At 38.4% G+C, this 21,693-nt stretch overlaps 1 protein-coding gene across 5 annotated transcripts in view; it reads left to right on the forward strand.

The window, feature by feature from the left end:
• Positions 1–21,693, forward strand: part of OGT (O-linked N-acetylglucosamine (GlcNAc) transferase) — a 37,412-nt gene that overhangs the window by 8,612 nt on the left and 7,107 nt on the right. For 3 of the 5 annotated variants that reach the window (XM_061179163.1, XM_061179166.1, XM_061179164.1), the window contains 17 exons: positions 1,854–1,922; positions 5,250–5,366; positions 7,602–7,681; positions 8,236–8,431; positions 8,691–8,831; positions 9,425–9,525; positions 9,687–9,840; positions 9,943–10,044; positions 10,242–10,421; positions 11,093–11,251; positions 11,400–11,489; positions 16,413–16,538; positions 16,954–17,124; positions 17,238–17,354; positions 17,445–17,615; positions 19,256–19,414; positions 21,277–21,529. In XM_061179163.1, the coding sequence (XP_061035146.1) occupies positions 1,854–1,922; positions 5,250–5,366; positions 7,602–7,681; positions 8,236–8,431; positions 8,691–8,831; positions 9,425–9,525; positions 9,687–9,840; positions 9,943–10,044; positions 10,242–10,421; positions 11,093–11,251; positions 11,400–11,489; positions 16,413–16,538; positions 16,954–17,124; positions 17,238–17,354; positions 17,445–17,615; positions 19,256–19,414; positions 21,277–21,529 (2,386 nt within the window). Of the gene's footprint in view, positions 1–1,853; positions 1,923–5,249; positions 5,367–7,601; positions 7,682–8,235; positions 8,432–8,690; positions 8,832–9,424; positions 9,526–9,686; positions 9,841–9,942; positions 10,045–10,241; positions 10,422–11,092; positions 11,252–11,399; positions 11,490–16,412; positions 16,539–16,953; positions 17,125–17,237; positions 17,355–17,444; positions 17,616–19,255; positions 19,415–20,591; positions 20,705–21,276; positions 21,530–21,693 lie in introns of those variants that run through there. The other 2 variants (XM_061179165.1, XM_061179167.1) reach the window with 2 other exon arrangements.

A 21,693-nucleotide genomic window follows, 5' to 3' on the forward strand; every position in this document is an offset into this window, starting at 1 on the left:
CTATTATATTTAATATGATATGTTTTACCTTTTTCTAAAACTGCCTTATTGATTATTTTATAGTGATCTTGAAGATAATCTATTTTTAACTGTGGGCATTGTGTTAACTTGATTTAGTATGCTGTAATGGGTCTAGATGATATAACTAAATATAGACACATACACTGTCAGTACTTGGATGGCATGCATCCAAGAGTTTATAGAAACTAGAGGGTAAAATTATGCAACAGTTGGCTAAGATGTATAGTCCATTAGGGTCATTGTTGGAGAATTATTGCAAGACTTCTGATTATTATGGCTCAGAAAAGGCATAGGAATTGGTAAAAGTCCAAAGATGTATAACCACGATAATGAGATATAGTAGAAGGAATTTGTTTGAACAGATTGGATTGTTCAGTCATGGTCTGCCAAAACATAACGGTAGCCCTTAAAGTTTAGGGGGGAAAAATCATACAAAGTAGATAGCAAGATTATAGAATTCATTACTTCTGAGAGTATAAATAGGGTTGAAAAATACTTAGACTTATTAGAGGATGCTAAGTCTGTAGTAAGATTAATGATACCTATGAGGATTAGTATTAGCCTTTTGTGCTTGAGGTCACGGGAGACCACCATTTTCTCCCAAAACACTAGTCATTGCTCCATGGACAGACAGATCAGGTAGCTCATGGAACTGACTCAGTATGGCCAACCATAAGGGTGTTCTGTGGCAGCCTATTCTTTGCTGGCTGACTTTTTGTTCACTTGATGGATGATAATATACAATCACAAAAGCTGTTTATCAGTAAAATTATCACCTGATTGTGGAAACCATAATACAGTTGCACATAGAGTAGTATATATGATGATACTTTGGCACAGTTGACAAAATTTCACTTTCTAGGACTTAGTGTCAGGCTCTTCCACACGTGGAACAGTTTGGAATGATAAGCTTACTCCTTATTGCCATTGTCTTTGCTTGTTGACTGACAAGGCAAACCAAGGACAAATAAAAATTTAAGCTCACTGTTCTGATGTGTCTTTCATACTGATGAACGGACTGGTGAGTCAGATGACTAGCAACACAATTGTGCTGCTAATAAAAAGCCGAGTCGACTGCTTTTCATTATTCGCCCACTCAACTCTAATGGCAGTTAATACTAATGAGTAATCTAGTGCCAGGTGCCAGGATTAAAGCTTTGGTTGGATGGTAATCCTTTTGTCTAATAGTGAAATGAAGTCAAGTTTTCTGCATACTCTGACAGCCTAAGGGTAGGTTTGCCAATAACTAATCACAGCTAAGTCCTTTTTTCCACTATGGAAAATTTTTGACCCTCGATGTAGTAGTAGTTCATCATAACCTTGAACAAAATAGTTGAACAAACATTTGATGCTTTTTTTTTTTTTTTTTAACGTGACTAACATTTGGGGAGAGGAGAAGCTATAGCAAGGCCCATAGTCTTTTATCTGAAACTGGTGGGATCAAATGCGTCTTAAAATTCAGAGTTTTTAGGATTTTAGAAAGATGATAATACCATATATGACTCCCAGGTATGTCTGGAGCAACACCTTCTAGTAAAACACATTTATATTTCTGCAGCAAAAGGTATGCATATTCACATTAAGTGTGATCAATAAATTCTGTAAATAACTTCATGCCAGTTCAAGTCAGATTTAATCATCAAATGAGTTTTAAAATTTTTTTGGAATTTGGAATTGAGGATGAGGGGATTGTGTTCCTGTTCTTAAATTTGTCAAGCAGTATCTCTAGTTGACAATAAAATGATGGAGCTAGATACGTAAAAGTAATTTCAAGATATCTTTGGTTGACAAAGCAGAGTATAATTAATGACAGAGTATCTCTGGGTTTCTAGGATTTGTACTGTGTTCGCAGTGACCTGGGGAACCTGCTCAAAGCCCTGGGTCGCTTGGAAGAAGCCAAGGTAGGTGTTTGATAGAACACATTTAAACATCAGTGTTATGGATACTTGTACTTTTTGCCAAGTCTTCAACTCTTCATTGAGCTATCTTCACAAAACAGTCCTATGAAACTGAGGAAAACTGATGGCATGAATTGCCTCAGACTAGAGCAGGGCCAGGATTTGGCATATCTGTTCTAAATCTGGGGGTAAAGCAAGAACCTGAACATTTTGGAGCCTTTCTGCTGAGCTAGATCATCTTTATAACAGTGGGCTCCATCATGATCTTATGTGGGAATAAATAACATTCCTTCAAATCTGAGGCTTGCCTGCTGGTGACAAGCAGAGCGCCTGTGATTTGGCTCAAGACTCCTATATGATGCAGGTGCCATTGAAAATGCTGCTCTTCTAAGTCCTTTGTGGCTTGTAAGTGGAGAAGAATTTCATCCAAATGTTACCCTGTAATACTGGCATTTAAAATTCTTATTTAACCTTCCTCCCTTCATCTTCCTCACCCTTTTTACAGTGGAAGAAAGGCTGTTAAATGATTGCAAATTAATAATTGGAACATCCTGCCCCTTCTTGTCCTCACTCCCTTCCCCAAGTTCCTGTTTCCTCTTTTCCAATCCTAGTTGTCTACCTTCTTTTCTTCCTTACTTCCTTCTTTTATTCCTCCCCATCCCACCTCCTTTAAAAAAAAAGTCAGAAGGACAAAGCTGGTTTGTTTGGGAAATGGACTGATCGAAAGAAAACTTGCCCAAGTGGAAAGGTGGCTTTTAGCATTCTGTGTTTCCAAATAATGAATTTGAACACCAGGTTGGGTTATTAAAGCTTTTGGTATAATTTTAAATTAAATTTATAAATGAAATTGTCTTGTTACAAGCCACCTTACGCAACCGCGCTGCAGGGGTGAGGAGTGGGGAGAAACCAGAATGCTTCTGAAACTCCCACCTGTTGCTCTGAGCCCCACGCGCATGCTAATACGTGGAGTGTATGCGCAGCGTAGCTGTCTGTTTGACTGCTTCATCCAGGGAGGGAGAAGGCTTTTCAGCACCATCTGATGTTAAAAGGCACTAGTTTTAAGTGCATAGCTCATAAATTCTGCTGACACTTTGGATTAACCTTATGTAGGTTTCCAGCTAATGAATTGTAATTGATTTCAATCTTAGCTGATAAATCTAATTGGTAATTTATAGAACAAATATTTGGTAAGCTTCTATTAATTGTCACCCCACCAAGCGGACAGCTAACATGAATTGCACTTCACTGCAGCTTTAGAGATCGGTTTAGGCTGAGACGTTGCGCCTGCCTTAGGTTGCTGACTTCTTTATTTCAGAGCTCTGGAGACACCTAGTTTGAAAAATGTTATTCTGTTTTTGTGAGAACTTAGTGAACAAGAAAATACTCTTGAGTGAAATGCAATGTATTTCTTTTGTAATCAGTGCATTTGAAAATTCAAGCCAGCATATTCCTAGTAGATGGAAGCAAAATTAAGTTGTCTTTGTAGAAAATGAAGAGCCTTTCTTCCAGCAAAAATCCCTGCTGTATGCAATAGCCCTGATTAACCCTCTCCCTTCTGCATGTTTCCCATATTACAGACTTGAGACTGTCCTCATTCCCATATGTAATAGACATCCAAAGAATTTCAATTGCTTTGTTGAACTTTTACTAATGATCTTGTTTTTATTTTCTCTCTTGTTTTTGGTTTTTCACCATTGATATTGTATTTAGAAGGTTTCAGGTGGGTGAAACCTCCTATTCCATGCGTAAGGTGCCTCGCTGAAGGGAGCTCGAGGCCTGGATCTAGGGCAGACACACACCTCCTCCTCTTCCAGCAAGGAACGCACCGAAAAGTCACATGATGAGAAATATGGTAACGGGTTTGTAACTGCCACAGCAAAACAATTTGCCTCCATGCCTGAATCTTCTGTCTTGTGGCTTCAGAAACAGCTTAAAATAATTTTATTTACAAGCAAGTTATGTAAGAGAATGTTTTATACTATAGCCACAATTCTGTCAAAGATAAGTAAAAGTTAATTGATATTAAAAATTATTAGAGATAATTTACTAGTAAAAGCTTCTAACTCTTCTTGTTGTTCATTTTTTCCTTTTTTCTTCTTTGTTTGGATTGCAGCATTCTGCTCTTCTGATGATGCGCTGTGACCCTGCAGTAGCGCAAAGGCTGCGCAGCGTTAATGCGCAATGCGTGCAAATGAGCCCCTGTGAACGGTTGACTAGATGAGTAATCTGATTGACTGGCTCCCTCAGTCCTATTTTGTAGCCTTTTTGGATAAAATTGGGTTTTAACATACCTCGAGTCCAACTAATCTCATTAAACAAATATTCTCTATGGGCCTGTCTAGTAGATTAATGGATCTGGTTGGCCGTTTGCTGCGTCTAGGGGTGTTCTATGTAGCGCAGCAGTTCGCAGCGATTGCGCAGTGCGATGCTGTTAGGTTGCGCAAGCGATGTTTGCGCTCGCATTACAGGGACCTCAACCTAGGTGCAGTCCTGTCATATGAGGTTTCAGCTTCAGTCCCCCTTGGGAGACGGGCATTGTGAGGATGTGACTTATAGCCTGGCCTTATGATATCTGGCTTGTCAGAAAAGCATTTTCCTCCTCAGTAGCATAGTTTTGATGTTAGTGAGGAACATTATTGTTTATTTAGAGCATAGTTTTGATGTTAGTGAGGAACATTATTGTTTATTTAGAGCAGCATTTCCCAAAATGTGTTTTATAGGTATTCTCATAAAATGCCCAATGAAAGAAGAGTTCCATGGTCAACTAAGTTCAGGGAACCGTGTATATACTATTAAAGGCTTAGGGAAGTCCTGTAGTCAAGAAACCTGTTTTCTGTTTTCCTAATTTATTTGATCGTGAAATCCTTTTTTCCAGTCATAACTATTAACACATCTTAGAACAGACTTTGGGAAACTTGGGTGGGGGAGGGGGGGAGGAACTTAGCCTTAAGTGGTGCCTTCCAGATACCACTTGAAAACGTAGCAAGAGCCCTTAGGTGTTCAGATAAGAGAAGTCCAGCATAGAGTCTTAAGGCAACTGACTTTCCAGTTAAGTTCCAGTGTAAGGGTTGGTCATTGGTTGGCAGAACTGAACATGGTGGTTTGCACCTGGGTTCTGGTGGCGCAGGCGCAGGAGCAGCCAGCTGTGGCAGCGCATTAGTTTTGGCGCAAGCGAGCCTATGCTGCAGGGTCACTTTTGGCTGGTCAGAGAAGGAATAATGATATCACCTTCTTCCCCCCTCCCCCAATCTTTTTTTTTTCCCTTTATAAATTTTCCCCCTTCCCTTTACCTCCTTCCCCTCCCATCTTCTTTCATTAACCCCTCCTAAGGCATGTTATTTGAAAGCAATTGAGACGCAACCGAACTTTGCAGTAGCTTGGAGTAATCTTGGCTGTGTTTTCAATGCACAAGGGGAGATTTGGCTTGCAATTCATCACTTTGAAAAGGTTAGTCGTTAAATTAATAATTGGTATTTTTGAAGTGCTTATGTATGCAGGGTGTTTCTACTAGAACTAAATAATAGGCCTTTACTTAATTAGTCACATAATATCTTTGTTTCTCTGACAGTACTGCAGCATTTGCTGGATGGTACATGGCAGTTTCCAGTTTAGCATTGAAAATGTACTTTAGTAATTAAAAATTCTTTTTTTAAACGGGCAGCTTTACTGTAAAGAAGCAGTGTTTCTTGGTGAAAAGACTGATTCCAGATCTGGGGCAGGAAATGTACAAAAATAATCTGGAGTGCCTTGTTGTGCCAGAAAGCAAGGAAGTTTTGATATATTTATGTCAAAAGGACTCAGGAGGCAACTGGAAGAGGCTCCTACTGGCTAAAGATGGGAGTTGAGCATCAATGGGAATAATAACTGAAATATATTGAAACTTATCAAATACATTTAAGTTCATGAGTATAATTATACTAAGAAGAAATTCATGGGTCATCTTTGGAAGATAAGGAGCAACTCATTTTGAGAACTGGTTAAACAATTGTCCTCTCTCTCCTGTATGAACTGGACATCAGGGTAACCCAGTAGTTGGTGGGGGAAGTTTCTCTTTATACAAGTGTTCCAGCTAATAAATGAAGTAGGAATGATAGAATCAGAGTATCACCAATAATAAATTTAGGCATTTATCAGTGGCAAAAAAAAGAGACAAAACCACATTTTGTACCTTGTGACAGAAGTAAATACTTCCACCAGTGAAGTAGCCTTGCAAAAAGAGAAAAGAACCCAAATCTGATTATGCTTGTAGTTCTACCAATTTACAGGAAATACATGGGACAGGGAAAGGACACCATAGGGGTGCAGTCAGCAAATTCAAACTATGGGAAGCTGTATAGGACAGTGATCTGATTTCTTCAACAAATTACAGGAATAAAAATGGAGATTTAAATTAAACTTTTAATTTAAGATTTAAAGAAACTCACAAAGACATGTTAATTGTATGGGTCTTATTTGGATCCTCAATCAAAGTTAATCAGAAATTGGACCACTGAATGGATATTTGATATTAAGGAATTGCTGTCACTTTTTTAGGTGTGATATTGGTATTGTGGTTATGTTAGAAGGAAAAAGTATTCCTGTATTGTCCCTAAAATATATTTTGAAATATTTTCGAATGAACTGATATGTCTGGGATTAGCTTCAGAATGATCTGGGAAGACGGTGAGTTAGGTTGGAATATAGATTAAATAAAATTGAATATGATTTTTTAATTGTTGAAGCTGGGTAATGGAGACTTGGGGGTTTGTTATATTCCTTTGCTTTTGTATATATTCGAAATTTTCCATAATAAAAAGTTAAATTTTTGGGGTGGACATCTATTACTATAGGCAATCTAAGTAAGTTAAGTGCAGCAGAGTTGCCATCTAAGTGAAGAGGAATGTTCTTAATGAATCTTAAATATATTCACAGTTACTCATTACCTTTACCTTTTCAGTATTTCAGTTCAGGTTTCCATTCATTACACTATAGTAGTACCTACTCTCTTGCTCTGTGGTTCTCCTTGGTTGCACATGAGGAGCTTGTAAAAGATATGGATATCCTGGCCCCGTTTTCAGAGGGTCTGATTTAACTGGCCTATGATGGAACCCAGGCTCCATTTAGGAGGTGAATTCTAATATACTGCCAGGGTTGAGAATTACTGCTGTAGATATATCTGGTCATATTTTAAGACAGCTTCAGAACTATTTGAATGAACCATTTAATGGTTAGTATCCCCTTGAAGTAATGTATCTTACTGAGTATACAGCTCTAATTACATATCTTACTAAGGTCTGAGTATACAGTTGTAGTTACTGAGGTATGTATTTCCTTTTTCAGTTAGAGCTTGCTGCTTCTTCCTGCCATTATTTTCTAGAAGAGCTAGGCTGATTAATTGAGAATAAAATGGGGCCAACCATGAGAAGTGTTCAGCTCAATAAAATTGGAGCAGACCCAATTTAAAATTTTTCCCTTCAGGACACATTTTGCTCTTATATTACATGGGAAGTTATTTTGATAACATTGAGATTTGTGAATAATGAGTGGGTACTAAAATAATTGGGTTTTAAAAATGAAAGAAATAAGATTTAATTATACTAGAAAATGTAATTGGAGGTCTAAAATTATCTGACTAAAAAATTGTAATTGGGAAGTTAATCTGAAATTCTAACTTGCTCTAAGTAACTGTCTTGCAATTTTTAGGCTGTCACCCTTGACCCCAATTTTCTGGATGCTTATATCAATTTAGGAAATGTCTTGAAAGAGGCACGGATTTTTGACAGGTGAGGGAATGTTCTATTTGGAGTTTTTGTTGTATCAACACTTGAGAGTTTAGACTGAAATTATCACAGTGGGTCATTGAAATACACTTTCCTTTTCTACTATGTTGCTTTCCCTTGCTCAGGTCTGCTGTATTACCTTTTATTATAGGTTTATTGTTGCCTGACTTCATTGTTGGCTTTTCACAAAGCCATTATCCTTTCACTAGGAGTTTAGTTGAAATTTCCTTTATTGTAAAACTATTGAAATGGTTATCTTTTAGACTAAATTATTCCTTCTATCTGATTCAGAAAGCTAAGTAAATCCTGACTTTTAACTTTTTGTTGCTGTTGTCAAAGGAAAGTCTGTTTCTTATGGGGGTATAGAAAATTTTTCAGTGTAAAAATACACTTTATAAAGGTGCAATTTTGATTTTTGAGGTTAAATGTAGTATGGCATGAATTAATTGTAACTAGTTATAATTGATATACTTTGATATAGTATAGAATGAAATAATTGTAACAAAGCATCCATTAAAAGTTAGTTGCATTGTGTGTCTGTGTGTTTCTGTTTATAGAGCTGTGGCAGCTTACCTTCGTGCCCTAAGCTTGAGTCCAAATCATGCAGTGGTACATGGCAACCTGGCTTGTGTATACTATGAGCAAGGCCTGATAGATCTGGCAATAGACACCTACAGGCGAGCTATTGAATTGCAACCACATTTCCCTGATGCTTACTGCAACCTAGCCAACGCTCTCAAAGAGAAGGGCAGTGTAAGGATTTTTATTCAGTCTCTTTCTTTGTTACCTGATGGGATTAAAAAAAAGTCATTTTTGTACATATTGTCATTAAATATTGAGGTGGTAAATTGTTTAATTTCGGAGTTGTAGATGAGAGGAAGAATAGCAAAAATACCTGTTTTCTGGAATATTACCAGCCATTAGGCTTAACTAAGCAATTGTTAGAACAATATCAGTGGTGGCTCTGTGATTCCTCTATATAGGTTTTTGAATAGTTTGTTTTGTTTTTTAGGTTGCCGAAGCAGAAGATTGTTATAATACAGCTCTCCGGCTGTGTCCCACCCATGCAGACTCTCTGAATAACCTAGCCAATATCAAACGAGAACAGGGAAACATTGAAGAGGCAGTTCGCTTGTATCGTAAAGCATTAGAAGTATGTTGAGGGTGGTGTGGCTGGGTATTTTGTCTGTGTGATAGTAGAGGGAAGGCAATTAAGTTTGCCATGTCATCCACCTCTTTTTTAAAAATAGATAGTGGGTGAATCATTCGTTGAACCAGTAATTGAGTACCTAAGGTATGAGTGAGGTCCTGTGTGACATTCAAGAAAATCCTTAACATTGAGTTTGTTATTTTATGGGTAGATAAGATCGGCACAAAAAATTTAAACAGTAAGCTAGAGTTCAAGAAGAGTTACCAGTAAATATATAATTTCAGTACCTGATGACTGTAATGTTGGTTGGTAGGTGTGGTAGGAGTTTTGAAGAGAGAGATGCTAGAGTTACCAGCATAAACTAAGATGAGGAGAGGTCTACCTCATTATGTTTTGAAACACGGAGAGGTATAAAATAAAGGAAGAGGTAGAATTTGAACTACTTGGCTTTGAAGAATGAGTAGACTTGGAGAAGGTGGAGAGAAGTGTAGGGATATAAAGGTGCTTGAGCAAAGTTCTTGTTGTGGTAAGTTATTACTGCTGTTTTAGCAGTTATTTCTTTTTTAAACCTCAGTTATCATCTTGAATCTTTATAGGTCTTCCCAGAGTTTGCTGCTGCCCATTCAAATTTAGCAAGTGTATTGCAGCAGCAGGGAAAACTGCAGGAAGCTCTGATGCATTATAAGGAGGCTATTCGGTAAGAGACTCACAGCCTTATTTTTTTCTTCTAAGTTTTTAAAGGTTTGGCATTTGGCACATTTGGTATGTGGGACTTTTCATAATAGCAGACTAAATTAATATTACAGGGGGTTAAAGGTTTTTGTACTAGAGAAATAAAATCTTTGTCCTCTCCTTTAGAATCAGTCCTACCTTTGCTGATGCCTACTCTAATATGGGAAACACTCTAAAGGAGATGCAGGATGTTCAGGGAGCCTTGCAGTGTTATACTCGTGCCATTCAGATTAACCCTGCATTTGCGGATGCCCACAGCAATCTGGCTTCCATTCACAAGGTACTATTTTTTATATATATTTTATTACAATATATGCATCTTAGCACCTAATGTTTTTAATTTTAGGAAAAATTTTAACCATCCCACTTTATTTATTTCCAGGATTCAGGGAATATTCCAGAAGCAATTGCTTCTTATCGCACTGCTCTGAAGCTTAAACCTGATTTTCCTGACGCTTATTGTAATCTGGCTCATTGCCTGCAGGTAAAGAATAACAGGCCAGTAATTGGCTTTCAGGGTTGTAATCACTTTTTAGTTGTTATGTGCCATATTAATCCAAGCTTGGCTGGAGACAGTGTTTTTTAATGGGTTATCTGACATTACTTTAGGCCAAAGACACATAAGATGTTAAGTCTTGGAGTAAGGTTTTCTGGATAATAACTTCTTTTTGCCTCCTCTAGATTGTCTGTGATTGGACAGACTATGATGAACGAATGAAGAAGTTGGTCAGCATTGTGGCTGACCAGTTAGAGAAGAATAGGTTGCCTTCTGTGCATCCTCATCATAGTATGCTATATCCTCTTTCTCATGGCTTCAGGAAAGCTATTGCTGAGAGGCATGGGAACCTCTGCCTGGATAAGGTGCGAGTCTTTCGTTTTAATCTTTTCGTTGTAAAGTAAAACACAGATACAGAAAACTACATGAATCAAATTTATGGCTTAATGAGTTATCATACGGTGTTTACCACCCAAGTTGAGAAATGAAGCTTCGTGAGCCAGCCCAGAAGCCCCCCTCCCATTGTGTCCTGTCTTGATCATAACCCCTTCCATTCTATAAGGTGGAATCCTTAACTGAAATACTTAACAGTAGGCTGATGGTGTTTTCCTTTAATTTTGAAACCATAGTTTTTAATGAAGTGTTCGGTATTTTCTACTCACCTTTGAGAATTAGAGCAGTACTTGATCAAAGGTGGGAATTTTCTCAGCAGAATAGAGCAGAGTGCTAGGTGTAATTCTGTTTTTAAAAAATGCTTCCCTACAGAATTTTCTAAAATGCAGGGTTTGTCATGCTCTTTCCACTCTGCTTCCTTCCTACAACGTTAACTTGCTTGGGCTACTTCATAGGCCTCAGGAACAGGTCAAAGTATGAAGCATATTATACAAATTGCTAAGGTTGTATTAGACTGGTTATATGAATTAAAGAAGTATTCTGGGCATACCATTCCTAACAGGTATGCTTCTAGTCAGTTTTCCTAGATGAAAATTTACATATAGACTCAACTTTACTAACAAGCACTGAATTCCATTGGTAGATAAATGTCCTTCATAAACCACCGTATGAACATCCAAAAGACTTGAAGCTCAGTGATGGTCGGCTGCGTGTAGGATATGTGAGTTCTGACTTTGGGAATCATCCTACTTCTCATCTTATGCAGTCTATTCCAGGCATGCACAATCCTGATAAATTTGAGGTAAGACTAGTGTTGCTCTAGAGTCACTATTTATAAAACCAAACAAACCCACAGTGGTAGCTTTATAGTCACCTTTAGGTGTTAAGCCCAGTGTCTTTTGGAAAGATTTGAGCCAAGGTTATTAAATATACTATGTGCTGCCTTTCAGGTATTCTGTTATGCCCTGAGCCCAGATGATGGCACAAACTTCCGAGTGAAGGTGATGGCAGAAGCCAATCATTTCATTGATCTTTCTCAGGTAGGTGAAACTCTTATACTTCCAACTTTTTTTTTTTTTTTGAGTCCTCTCCCTCTTTTTCTTGATGAGTCTGGCTAATAGTTGATCAATTTTGTTTATCTTTTCCAAGAACCAGCTTTTAGTTTTATTGTTCTTTGCTATTTTCTTTGTTTCTATTTCATTTTTTTCTGCTCTGATCTTTATGATTTCTTTCCTTCTACTAACTTCGGATTTTGTTTGTTCTTCTTTCTCTAGTTCCTTTAGGTGTAAGGTTAGATTATTTATTTGAGGTTTTTCTTGTTTCTTGAGGTAGGATTGTAGCTATAAACTTCCCTCTTAGAACTGCTTTTGCTGCATCCCATAGGTTTTGGATCATCGTGTTTTCATTATCATTTGTCTCTAGGTATTTTTTGATTTCCTCTTTGATTTCTTCAGTGATCTCTTGGTTATTTAGTAACGTATTGTTTAGCCTCCATGTGTTTGTGTTTTTTACATTTTTTCCCTGTAATTGATTTCTAATCTCATAGCGTTGCAGTCGGAAAAGTTGCTTGATATGATTTCAATTTTCTTAAATTTACTGAGGCTTGATTTGTGACCCAAGATGTGATCTATCCTGGAGAATGTTCTGTGTGCACTTGAGAAGAAAGTGTTATCTGTTTTTGGATGGAATGTCCTATAAATATCATTTAAATCTATCTGGTCTGTTGTGTCATTTAAAGCTTGTGTTTCCTTATTAATTTTCATTTTGGATGATCTGTCCATTGGTGTAAGTGAGGTGTTAAAGTCCCCTGCTATTATTGTGTTGCTGTCGATTTTCTCTTTTATAGCTGTTAGCAGTTGCCTTATGTATTGAGGTGCTCCTATGTTGGGTGCATATATATTTATAATTGTTATATCTTCTTTTTGGATTGGTCCCTTGATCATTTTGTAGCGTCCTTCCTTGTCTCTTATAACATTATTCATTTTAAAGTCTATTTTATCTGATATGAGTATTGCTACTCCAGCTTTCTTTTGATTTCCATTTGCATGGAATATCTTTTTCCATTCCCTCACTTTCAGTCTGTATGTGTCCCTAGGTCTGAAGTGGGTCTCTTCTAGACAGCATATATATGGGTCTTGTTTTTGTATCCACTCAGCGAGCCTGTGTCTTTTGGTTGGAGCATTTAATCCATTCACGTTTAAGGTAATTAATGATATGTATGTTCCTGTGACCATTTTCTTAATTATTTTGGGTTTGTTTTTGTAGGTCCTTTTCTTCTCTTGTGTTTCCCACTTAGAGAAGTTCCTTTAGTATTTGTTGTAGAGCTGGTTTGGTGGTGCTGAATTTTCTTAGCTTTTGCTTGTCTCTAAAGCTTTTGATTTCTCCATCAAATCTGAATGAGATCCTTGCCAGGTAGAGTAATCTTGGTTGTCGGTTCTTCCCTTTCATCACTTTAAATATGTCATGCCACTCCCTTCTGGCTTGTAGAGTTTCTGCTGAGAAAGCAGCTGTTAACCTTATGGGAGTTCCCTTGTATGTTATTTGTCATCTTTCCCTTGCTGCTTTCAATAATTTTTCTTTGTCTTTAATTTTTGCCAGTTTGATTACTGTGTGTCTCGGCATGTTTCTCCTTGGGTTTATCCTGTATGGGACTCTCTGTGCTTCATGGACTTGGGTGGTTATTTCCTTTCCCATGTTAGGGAAGTTTTCGGCTATAATCTCTTCAGATATTTTCTCGGGTCCTTTCTCTCTCTCTTCTCCTTCTGGGACCCCTATAATGCGAATGTTGTTGCGTTTAATGTTGTCCCAGACGTCTCTTAGGCTGTCATTTGTTTTCATTCTTTTTTTTTTATTCTGTTCCGCAGCAGTGAATTCCACCATTCTGTCTTCCAGGTCACTTATCCGTTCTTCTGCCTCAGTTATTCTGCCATTGATTCCTTCTAGTGTAGTTTTCATTTCAGTTATTGTATTGTTCATCTCTGTTTGTTTGTTCTTTAATTCTTCTAGGTCTTTGTTAAACATTTCTTGCATCTTCTCAATCTTTGCCTCCATTCTTTTTCCGAGGTCCTGGATCATCTTCACTATCATTATTCTGAATTATTTTTCTGGAAGGTTGCCTATCTCCACTTCATTTAGTTGTTTTTCTGGGGTTTTATCTTGTTCCTTCATCTGGTACATAGCCCTCTGCCTTTTCATTTTGTCTATCTTTCTGTGAATGTGGTTTTTGTTCCACACGCTGCAGGATTCTTGCTTCTGCTGTCTGCCCTCTGGTGGATGAGGCTATCTAAGAGGCTTGTACTGCCAACTTTTTATTTTGAGCAAATAGTGAATAAAACTGTTGGTGTGTAGCTTGTATCCTCAATTTTCTTTTTTTAATTTAATTAATTAATTAATTTTTGGCCGCTTTGCGTCTTCATTGCTGCCCGTGGGCTTTCTCTAGTTGCGGCGAGTGGGGGCTGCTCTTCGTTGCAGTGCGCGGGCTTCTCATTGTGGTGGCTTCTCTTGTTGCGGAGCATGGGCTCTAGGTGCGTGGGCTTCAGTAGTTGTGGCATGTGGGCTCAGTAGTTGTGGCTCACGAGCTCTAGAGCGCAGGCTCAGTAGTTGTGGCACATGGACTTAGTTGCTCCGTGGCATGTGGGATCTTCCCGGACCAGGGCTCAAACCTGTGTCCCCTGCATTGACAGGCGGATTCTTAACCACTGCGCCACCAGGGAAGCCCATATCCTCAATATTTTTCATGACAGATATTTAACATCAGCTACTACATACCTGTGGTCAATTGCTTTGATCTTATTTCCTTGATTGTTTACATTTATTACATTGCATTTATAATCAGCATGGATTTTTGCTGAGTTTGCAAATGAAACAGAAATATGGTGTATTTGTGCTTGGACGTAGAACTTCTCTGGGGATTGAGCTAGCACTTGTGACAGTAGATACTAATATTACCTGAATAAATTGAACAAAATGGTGGCTTGGAAGAAGAACAAATAGGTCATTTAAAGGGCCTTTGCCTTTGGTTTTCTTTATTTCTATACTTGCTGCATTGCTGTTTCCTCTAGGAGCAAAAGTTTTATGATAAATTAAGATTGAAACCTGTGAGGGAATGAATTTGCTGAAGGTATGGACTAGAGTTTTTTTTATAGATGCTGTTGGCCACTTTGGTGACTAACAGAGGTACATATGGTATATCCAGTAATTCATATATATGAATCATTGAAGTCCTAGCAGAAGGATTGTGAGATTCTTGTCATTTCATAAATAATTTCTACCAACGTCTTTTGCATTATAGCTGTTGCTTTGGAAATATACCTGACCATTTTTGATGTAGGGTTGGACTCTCTGTGACCAAGAAGAATATGGCCCTCCACCTCTGAGACCTTTTAGGATTCACTGCTTATTGACTGAAGTCTAAACTCTTTAAAAATATATATATTTATTAATTTTATATATATATATATAAATTGAAATGTAGTTGACGTACAAGGTTATGTTAGTTTCAGGTGTACTACATAGTTAATTGACATTTGCATACATTATGAAATCACCATGATAAGTCTAGTAACTATCTGTCCCCATACAAAGTTATTACAGTATTATTGACCATATTCCTCATGTTGTATGTTATATCCCTGTGGCTTGCTTGTTTTATATCTGGAGGTTTGTACTACTTAATCCTGTTCACCTATTTTGCCCCCTCCCTCCCTTCCCTCTGGCAACTTTTAAATGGCTGAGGAATATTCCATTGTGTATATATACCACATCTTCTTTATCCATTCATCCATCGATGAACACTTAGGTTACTTCCATATCTTGGCAATTGTAAATAGTGCTGCAGTGAACATTGGTGTGCCTATATGAAGTCCAAGCTCTTCAGTGTGGCCTTCACAACCTTTCTAAACAAGCAACCTTGTTTGCCAGTGCTTTTCACCCATCATTAGCCCTCAGTTATACCCTATACCAAGTAGAAGTGATCTACCCATTTTTTAAACCTACCATGCACTTTACTCTGGTTCTTTATTCATACAGTTCTCTGTCGAGATTGTATTCTGTCCAACTCCCTCAAACTCCTATCCATCTTTTTTTAAAATTAATTAATTAATTAATTAATTAATTAATTTATTGCTGCGTTGGGTCTTTGTTGCTGTGTGCGGGCTGTCTCTAGTTGTGGCGAGCGGGGGCTACTCTTCGTTGGGGTGCGTGGGCTTCTCATTGCGGTGGCTTCTCTTGTTGTGGAGCATGGGCTCTAGGCACGCGGGCTTCAGTAGTTGTGGCACATGGGCTTAGTTGCCCCGCAGTGTGTGGGATCTTCCCGGACCAGGGCTCGAACCCGTGTCCCTTGCATTGGCAGGTGGATTCTTAATGACTGCGCCACCAGGGAAGTCCTCCTATCCATCTTTGAAGCCCATTTCAAATATCAACTCCTCTATGAAGCCTAGTTTTTTGTTTGTTTTTTTTTTTTGGTTGCGTTGGGTGTTTGTTGGTGCGCACGGGCTTTCTCTAGTTGTGGCGAGCAGGGGCTACTCTTCGTTGCGGTGCATGGGCTTCTCATTGCGGTGGCTTCTCTTGTTGCAAAGCATGGGCTGTAGGCATGCAGGCTTCAGTAGTTGTGGCACATGGGCTTAGTTGCCCCGCAGTGTGTGGGATCTTCCCGGACCAGGGCTCGAACCCGTGTCCCCTGCATTGGCAGGCGGTTTCTTAACCACTGAGCCACCAGGGAAGTCCCAAGCCTAGTTGTTCATACATTCAGTCTAGAGGTAAACTCTCCTTCCTCTGTATCCTGTTTGTGTAATGCTGTGGGCCCATTTTAATGGTACTTAACCATATTTTTACCCTGCGTTAATGTAATTTGTGTTGTTACCACTTTTGCATCTGGGAATTTGAATTCTGTTCAATGCCATTAAGACTGATTGAATCAGTCTTAGATTATACATAGTATGAGTTCTTATTTTTTTATTCCATAGATTCCATGCAATGGAAAAGCAGCTGATCGCATCCATCAAGATGGTATACACATCCTTGTAAATATGAATGGTTATACCAAGGGTGCTCGAAATGAACTCTTTGCTCTCAGGCCAGCTCCTATTCAGGTAAAGGAAATAATGATAATTATTCACAGTGTTTATTGGGCTAAGAAGACAGTGATAGGTTTTTTCCCTCTTTGGTTAACTGTCCTTTGAAACAATAGGACAGACATGCTTGACTTATGAAAAAAAAAGTGTAGTTCTTGAAAATGCACAGGGACAAAGAATTTTGAGTGAGAACACAGTGCCCACAGGTACATGTATATGGAGACGTGCAATTTGTAGTTGGATGTAAACAGTTGTTCTGTCTTGTAAATTGGAAAAACGGTTTAGCACTTAGAAGGTTAGTCTAAAATATTACTTGATTGCTCTTGGCTAAAGAAGTCCACCCTCCTTGGTTGTTTGTTTACTTATTTAATTTTAGACCATTTTGCTGAAGGTTCCTAGTCAGTTTTGGGTCTGATTTTTCTTTTTCTTTTAGGCAATGTGGCTGGGGTACCCTGGGACTAGTGGCGCGCTTTTCATGGATTATATCATCACTGATCAGGAAACTTCACCTGCTGAAGTTGCTGAGCAGTATTCTGAGAAACTGGCTTATATGCCCCATACTTTCTTTATTGGTGATCATGCTAATATGTTCCCTCACCTGAAGGTAGGTAGAAAAACAGTACTATAGGGGAATTGCAAAGAACTGTAGTCATTTATTTCCTTGCTGCTGTCCCTGTGCATCCTAAAAGATATGTCTGAAACTTTTTTTTCGATTAGAAAAAAGCAGTCATCGATTTTAAGTCCAATGGGCACATTTATGACAATCGGATTGTGCTGAATGGCATCGACCTCAAAGCATTTCTTGATAGTCTACCAGATGTGAAAATTGTCAAGGTCAGAACCTGGTCAATACTGTCATTGAAATTAAGTTATCTGCATTTGGGATCTTTTCCCTAATGATGTATTTTGTGTAATTATTTTAAGATGAAATGTCCTGATGGAGGAGACAACGCAGACAGCAGTAATATAGCTCTTAATATGCCTGTCATTCCTATGAATACGATTGCAGAAGCAGTTATTGAAATGATTAACAGAGGACAAATTCAGATAACAATTAATGGATTCAGTATTAGCAATGGACTGGCAACTACCCAGGTGAGAAGAGAATAATAGAACATACTATCTACCACCAAGTATACATTTATCTTCTTTACATCTCATAACTCTAGGTGGTAAGCGTCATTACTCCTGTTTTATAGATGAGGAAATGAATTCAGTGGAAACTGCCATCTTATATAGGTTTGTTTGATTTTAAAAGTCTCTTGGATTCAGCCAGCAGGTTACTTAATGAGAGTCTTCTGTGTTAATACCTTGTTATTCCCTGTCTGTGGCTTTACTCTTATCAACGGTGAACTGTCTGTAGGCATCATACAGTGTCTTGCTTCTGTAACTCATCCTTTCCCCAGTTAAATCTTACTCATCTTTAAGACTTTCAGTTCAGACAACTCCGCCAGGAATCTGTTTCTGTCCATATCCCTGACCTCTCCTTCCCTGCTCCATTGGTACCTGTATTCTCTGTTCTTGTAGTATTTGGGATATATCTTTACATCCAGCACAACACATTATAATTCCCTGGGTTTGTATGTATTCTCCACTGAATTGAATTACTTTAGGGTCCGTGTCTTAGCCACAATATTGAAGTACGTGCTGAGTAAATATTGGGTTGGCCAAAAAGTTCCTTCAGGTTTTTTGTAAGCGCGTATGAAAAATCCGAATGAACTTTTTGGCCAACCCAATATTATATATTGCATACTTGAATAAGTGAATATGTAGCTCTGTCAAGAGATCATAAGGCAAGGATCTCTGACCTCTTTAGGAGTTAACAGTTTTAGTGGTATAGCAGTTTATACAAAGAATGCTTGAAATGAATTCAGGTAAAGGAATTAATCACCCGTAATGTGTATTGGGCCTGAACTGTCCTTTGAAACAATAGGGCAGACATGCTTGACTTAAGGAAAAAAAAGTATACTTCTTGAAGTGCACAGGTACAAAGAATTTTGAGTGTAGAACACAATGCCCGTAATGTATGAGATGTCTGTCACACCTGGAATAGTTGCATAACAAGGTAAGGCAGTACCCAGATGTGTGGGAATTTTAAGATAAGACTGTAATTGTGTATGTAGATGCTCAGAAATAGTGCTGAGCAATGTGAGGAGAGGCAGTCTTAGTAGAGATTGTTTAGTAATTTAAGTTTAGTCTTGAAAGGTGGGTGTGATTTAGAAAAGGATATTTCATACATGGAGAAAAGAGTGAGCAAAAGCTTGCTGTTGGACTAATAGGGTTTTGAAGAGAACTTTTTGGCTAGAGTGAAATGTTTCATAGTGCAGTCCCCCCCAAATTAAGATAATGCTCTAACCTTTATCCTTTAACTTAATGTGTCATGAATATATTCTCATTATAGTTCAGTGACATGACTTTTAATGGTTATACCGCTTTGCATCGTAAGGATTGTTTATTGATTGAAAAATATCAGATTGGGGACTTCCCTGGTGGTCCAGTGGTTAAGACTCCACGCTCCCAATGCAGGGGACCTGGGTTCGATCCCTGGTCAGGGAACTAGATCCCGCATGCCGCAACTAAAGACCCCGCATGCTGCAATGGTGCAACGAAGATCCTGCGTGCTGCAACTAAGACCTGAAGCAGCCAAATAAATAAATAAACAAATATTGAAAAGAAAAGGAAAATGTCGGACCATGTTTACTTTAAATATAATCGTATATTTTTTCTTGTTCTAGATCAACAATAAGGCTGCCACTGGAGAGGAGGTTCCCCGTACCATTATTGTAACCACACGTTCTCAGTACGGGTTACCGGAAGATGCCATTGTGTACTGTAACTTTAATCAGTTATATAAAATTGACCCATCTACTTTGCAGATGTGGGCAAATGTGAGTGTGCGTAGATTCATTATTAATGTCTAGAGATTCTAGTAAAGATTCTGTGTATAGGTCATCTTGCTGAGGCTGCCCCCCCATCCTCCCATTCAGGAGCTATTGTGCTAGATTATTGTGATAATCTTCAAAAGAGCCCTAGATTTCAGCAATTTTTGATTTGTCCTTCAAGTGTCTAAATATCATATTATGAACTTTTAAAATTTATGTGTTCAAACGCAGGGATCAGCAAACTTTTTCTTAAAAGTCCAGGTGGTAAATATTTTTGGTTTTGCAGTCCATACTCTGTCACACCTACTCAATTCTGCCGTTGTAGCAAGAAAACACCATACTCATTATATGAATGAATGAGTATAGGTATGTTCCAATAAGTTTTTATTTACAAAAACAGGCAATATGCCAGATTTGGCTCATAGGCTATAGTTTGCCAACCCATGGTCTAAGCTGATAGCAAAGCTGTTACGTATACTCATCCACATTTTACATCATTCTTGCAATATTGTAGAGTTAGAACCAGGAAGGAATTGGCTTATGCCATTACTTCTCAGTCATTTCATCATACCAGTTTGCATAAGCAGGACCTCTGAAGGTTCTAAACTTTGCTATCCATATCTGCCTCTTTTTCCATAGAGCTAAAATGGAGATAATTCTTGGTTGACTTTTTTTCTGATTAATATCTGGGTTTTTTGGTCTGTTTTCTTTTTTTAAAGGAGGAGGGAGGGTGGAGAAGAGGAAACAGATGAGTACAGGTTTACTATCCCTTAATCTTCACTTCCCCATTTCAAAAAACCTGAAAACCAAAAGCATCTTCATAAGTTTGTGGTAAATTTATTTGGTTGGCAGCCACACTGCCTGAACTGATGTTAGGCTATTTATGGTTCTTTATTTATTCCATTTAGTATGAATATTCCTACATCTTGATGCAGAGATACTAATATGTTGGTTTGCAGGGAGTTGCCGCTGAGAGTGTTATATAATATATATATACTGTACTACTTTTTAAAAATCTGAAATATTCTAAATTCTGAAATCCATCTGTTCTCATGGCTTTCAGAGACGGGATGGTGAACTTGTATGATACATTGAGTAGATGTAGGTCTAAATCGGGTTGGCAAACTATGGCCGATGAGCCAAATCCAGTCCACTGCTTGTTTTTTTGTTTGTTTTTTTATTTTGGCAGTGTGGCATGCGGAATCTTAGTTCCCTGACCAGGGATCGAACCTGAGTCCCCTGCAGTGGAAGCATGGAGTCCTAACCACTGGACCACCAGGGAAGTCCCAGCTGCTTGTTTTTGTAAATAAAATTTTATTGACACACAGCCATGCCTACTTACATATTGTCTATGGCTACTTTCCAGTGACAAGGGCAGAATTGAATAGTTATGACACAGTCCATGTTGGCATCAAAGGCAAAAGTATTTGCTCTCTGGTCCTTTACAGAAAATGTCTGCTGACCCCTGATCTAGATTAGGCAACTAAAGTTTGGCAAATGTGAACTAACTTTATTTGTTGTACCATGGTGGGGGATTTAAAATTTGAAATGGAAAATTCCTATCTCATGGACAAAAACCACTCCTAGTATCAATCCCACAGGGCCTCAGATTTTGCCAATTAGTAACTTGTTTTGTGTCTTCTTGCATTAATCTCCTCTTTCTTTGAACTGTCTTTGGGGACAGCTAAGCAGAACAGGAACCTATAATTCAGTTGATCTAATTCATCTATGTGAAAGAAAGACTTAAGTTCACGGTAGGCTGCTTATCTGGGTGAAAAGAATAGAGTATGGTAGAATTACTAGAAATTTATGGGAGCCTTTCTTGAGAAGGGCAGAGCTGCTATTAATACTTGCTCTTGTTTTCCCTATTTTAGATTCTGAAGCGTGTTCCCAATAGTGTACTGTGGCTGTTGCGTTTTCCAGCAGTAGGAGAACCTAATATTCAACAGTACGCACAAAATATGGGCCTTCCCCAGAACCGTATCATTTTTTCACCTGTTGCTCCTAAAGAGGAACATGTTCGGAGAGGCCAGCTGGCTGATGTCTGCTTGGACACTCCACTCTGTAATGGACACACCACAGGGATGGATGTCCTTTGGGCAGGGACACCCATGGTGACTATGCCAGGTGAGTTGCTTCCTTGTTCTTTTTAAAATCTCCTTGGGAGAGACACTTCCAGGTGAAATCATATGTACTAGAAGCAACATTTAGGGCAAGATGATTGAAAATGAGACTTGTTCAAGTCTGGACACTCCTCATCTGCATTGTGTGGATATTTAACATAAACAACA

This window comes from Eubalaena glacialis, chromosome X (genome assembly GCF_028564815.1).
Source record: "Eubalaena glacialis isolate mEubGla1 chromosome X, mEubGla1.1.hap2.+ XY, whole genome shotgun sequence".
NCBI classification, from domain to species: domain Eukaryota; kingdom Metazoa; phylum Chordata; class Mammalia; order Artiodactyla; family Balaenidae; genus Eubalaena; species Eubalaena glacialis.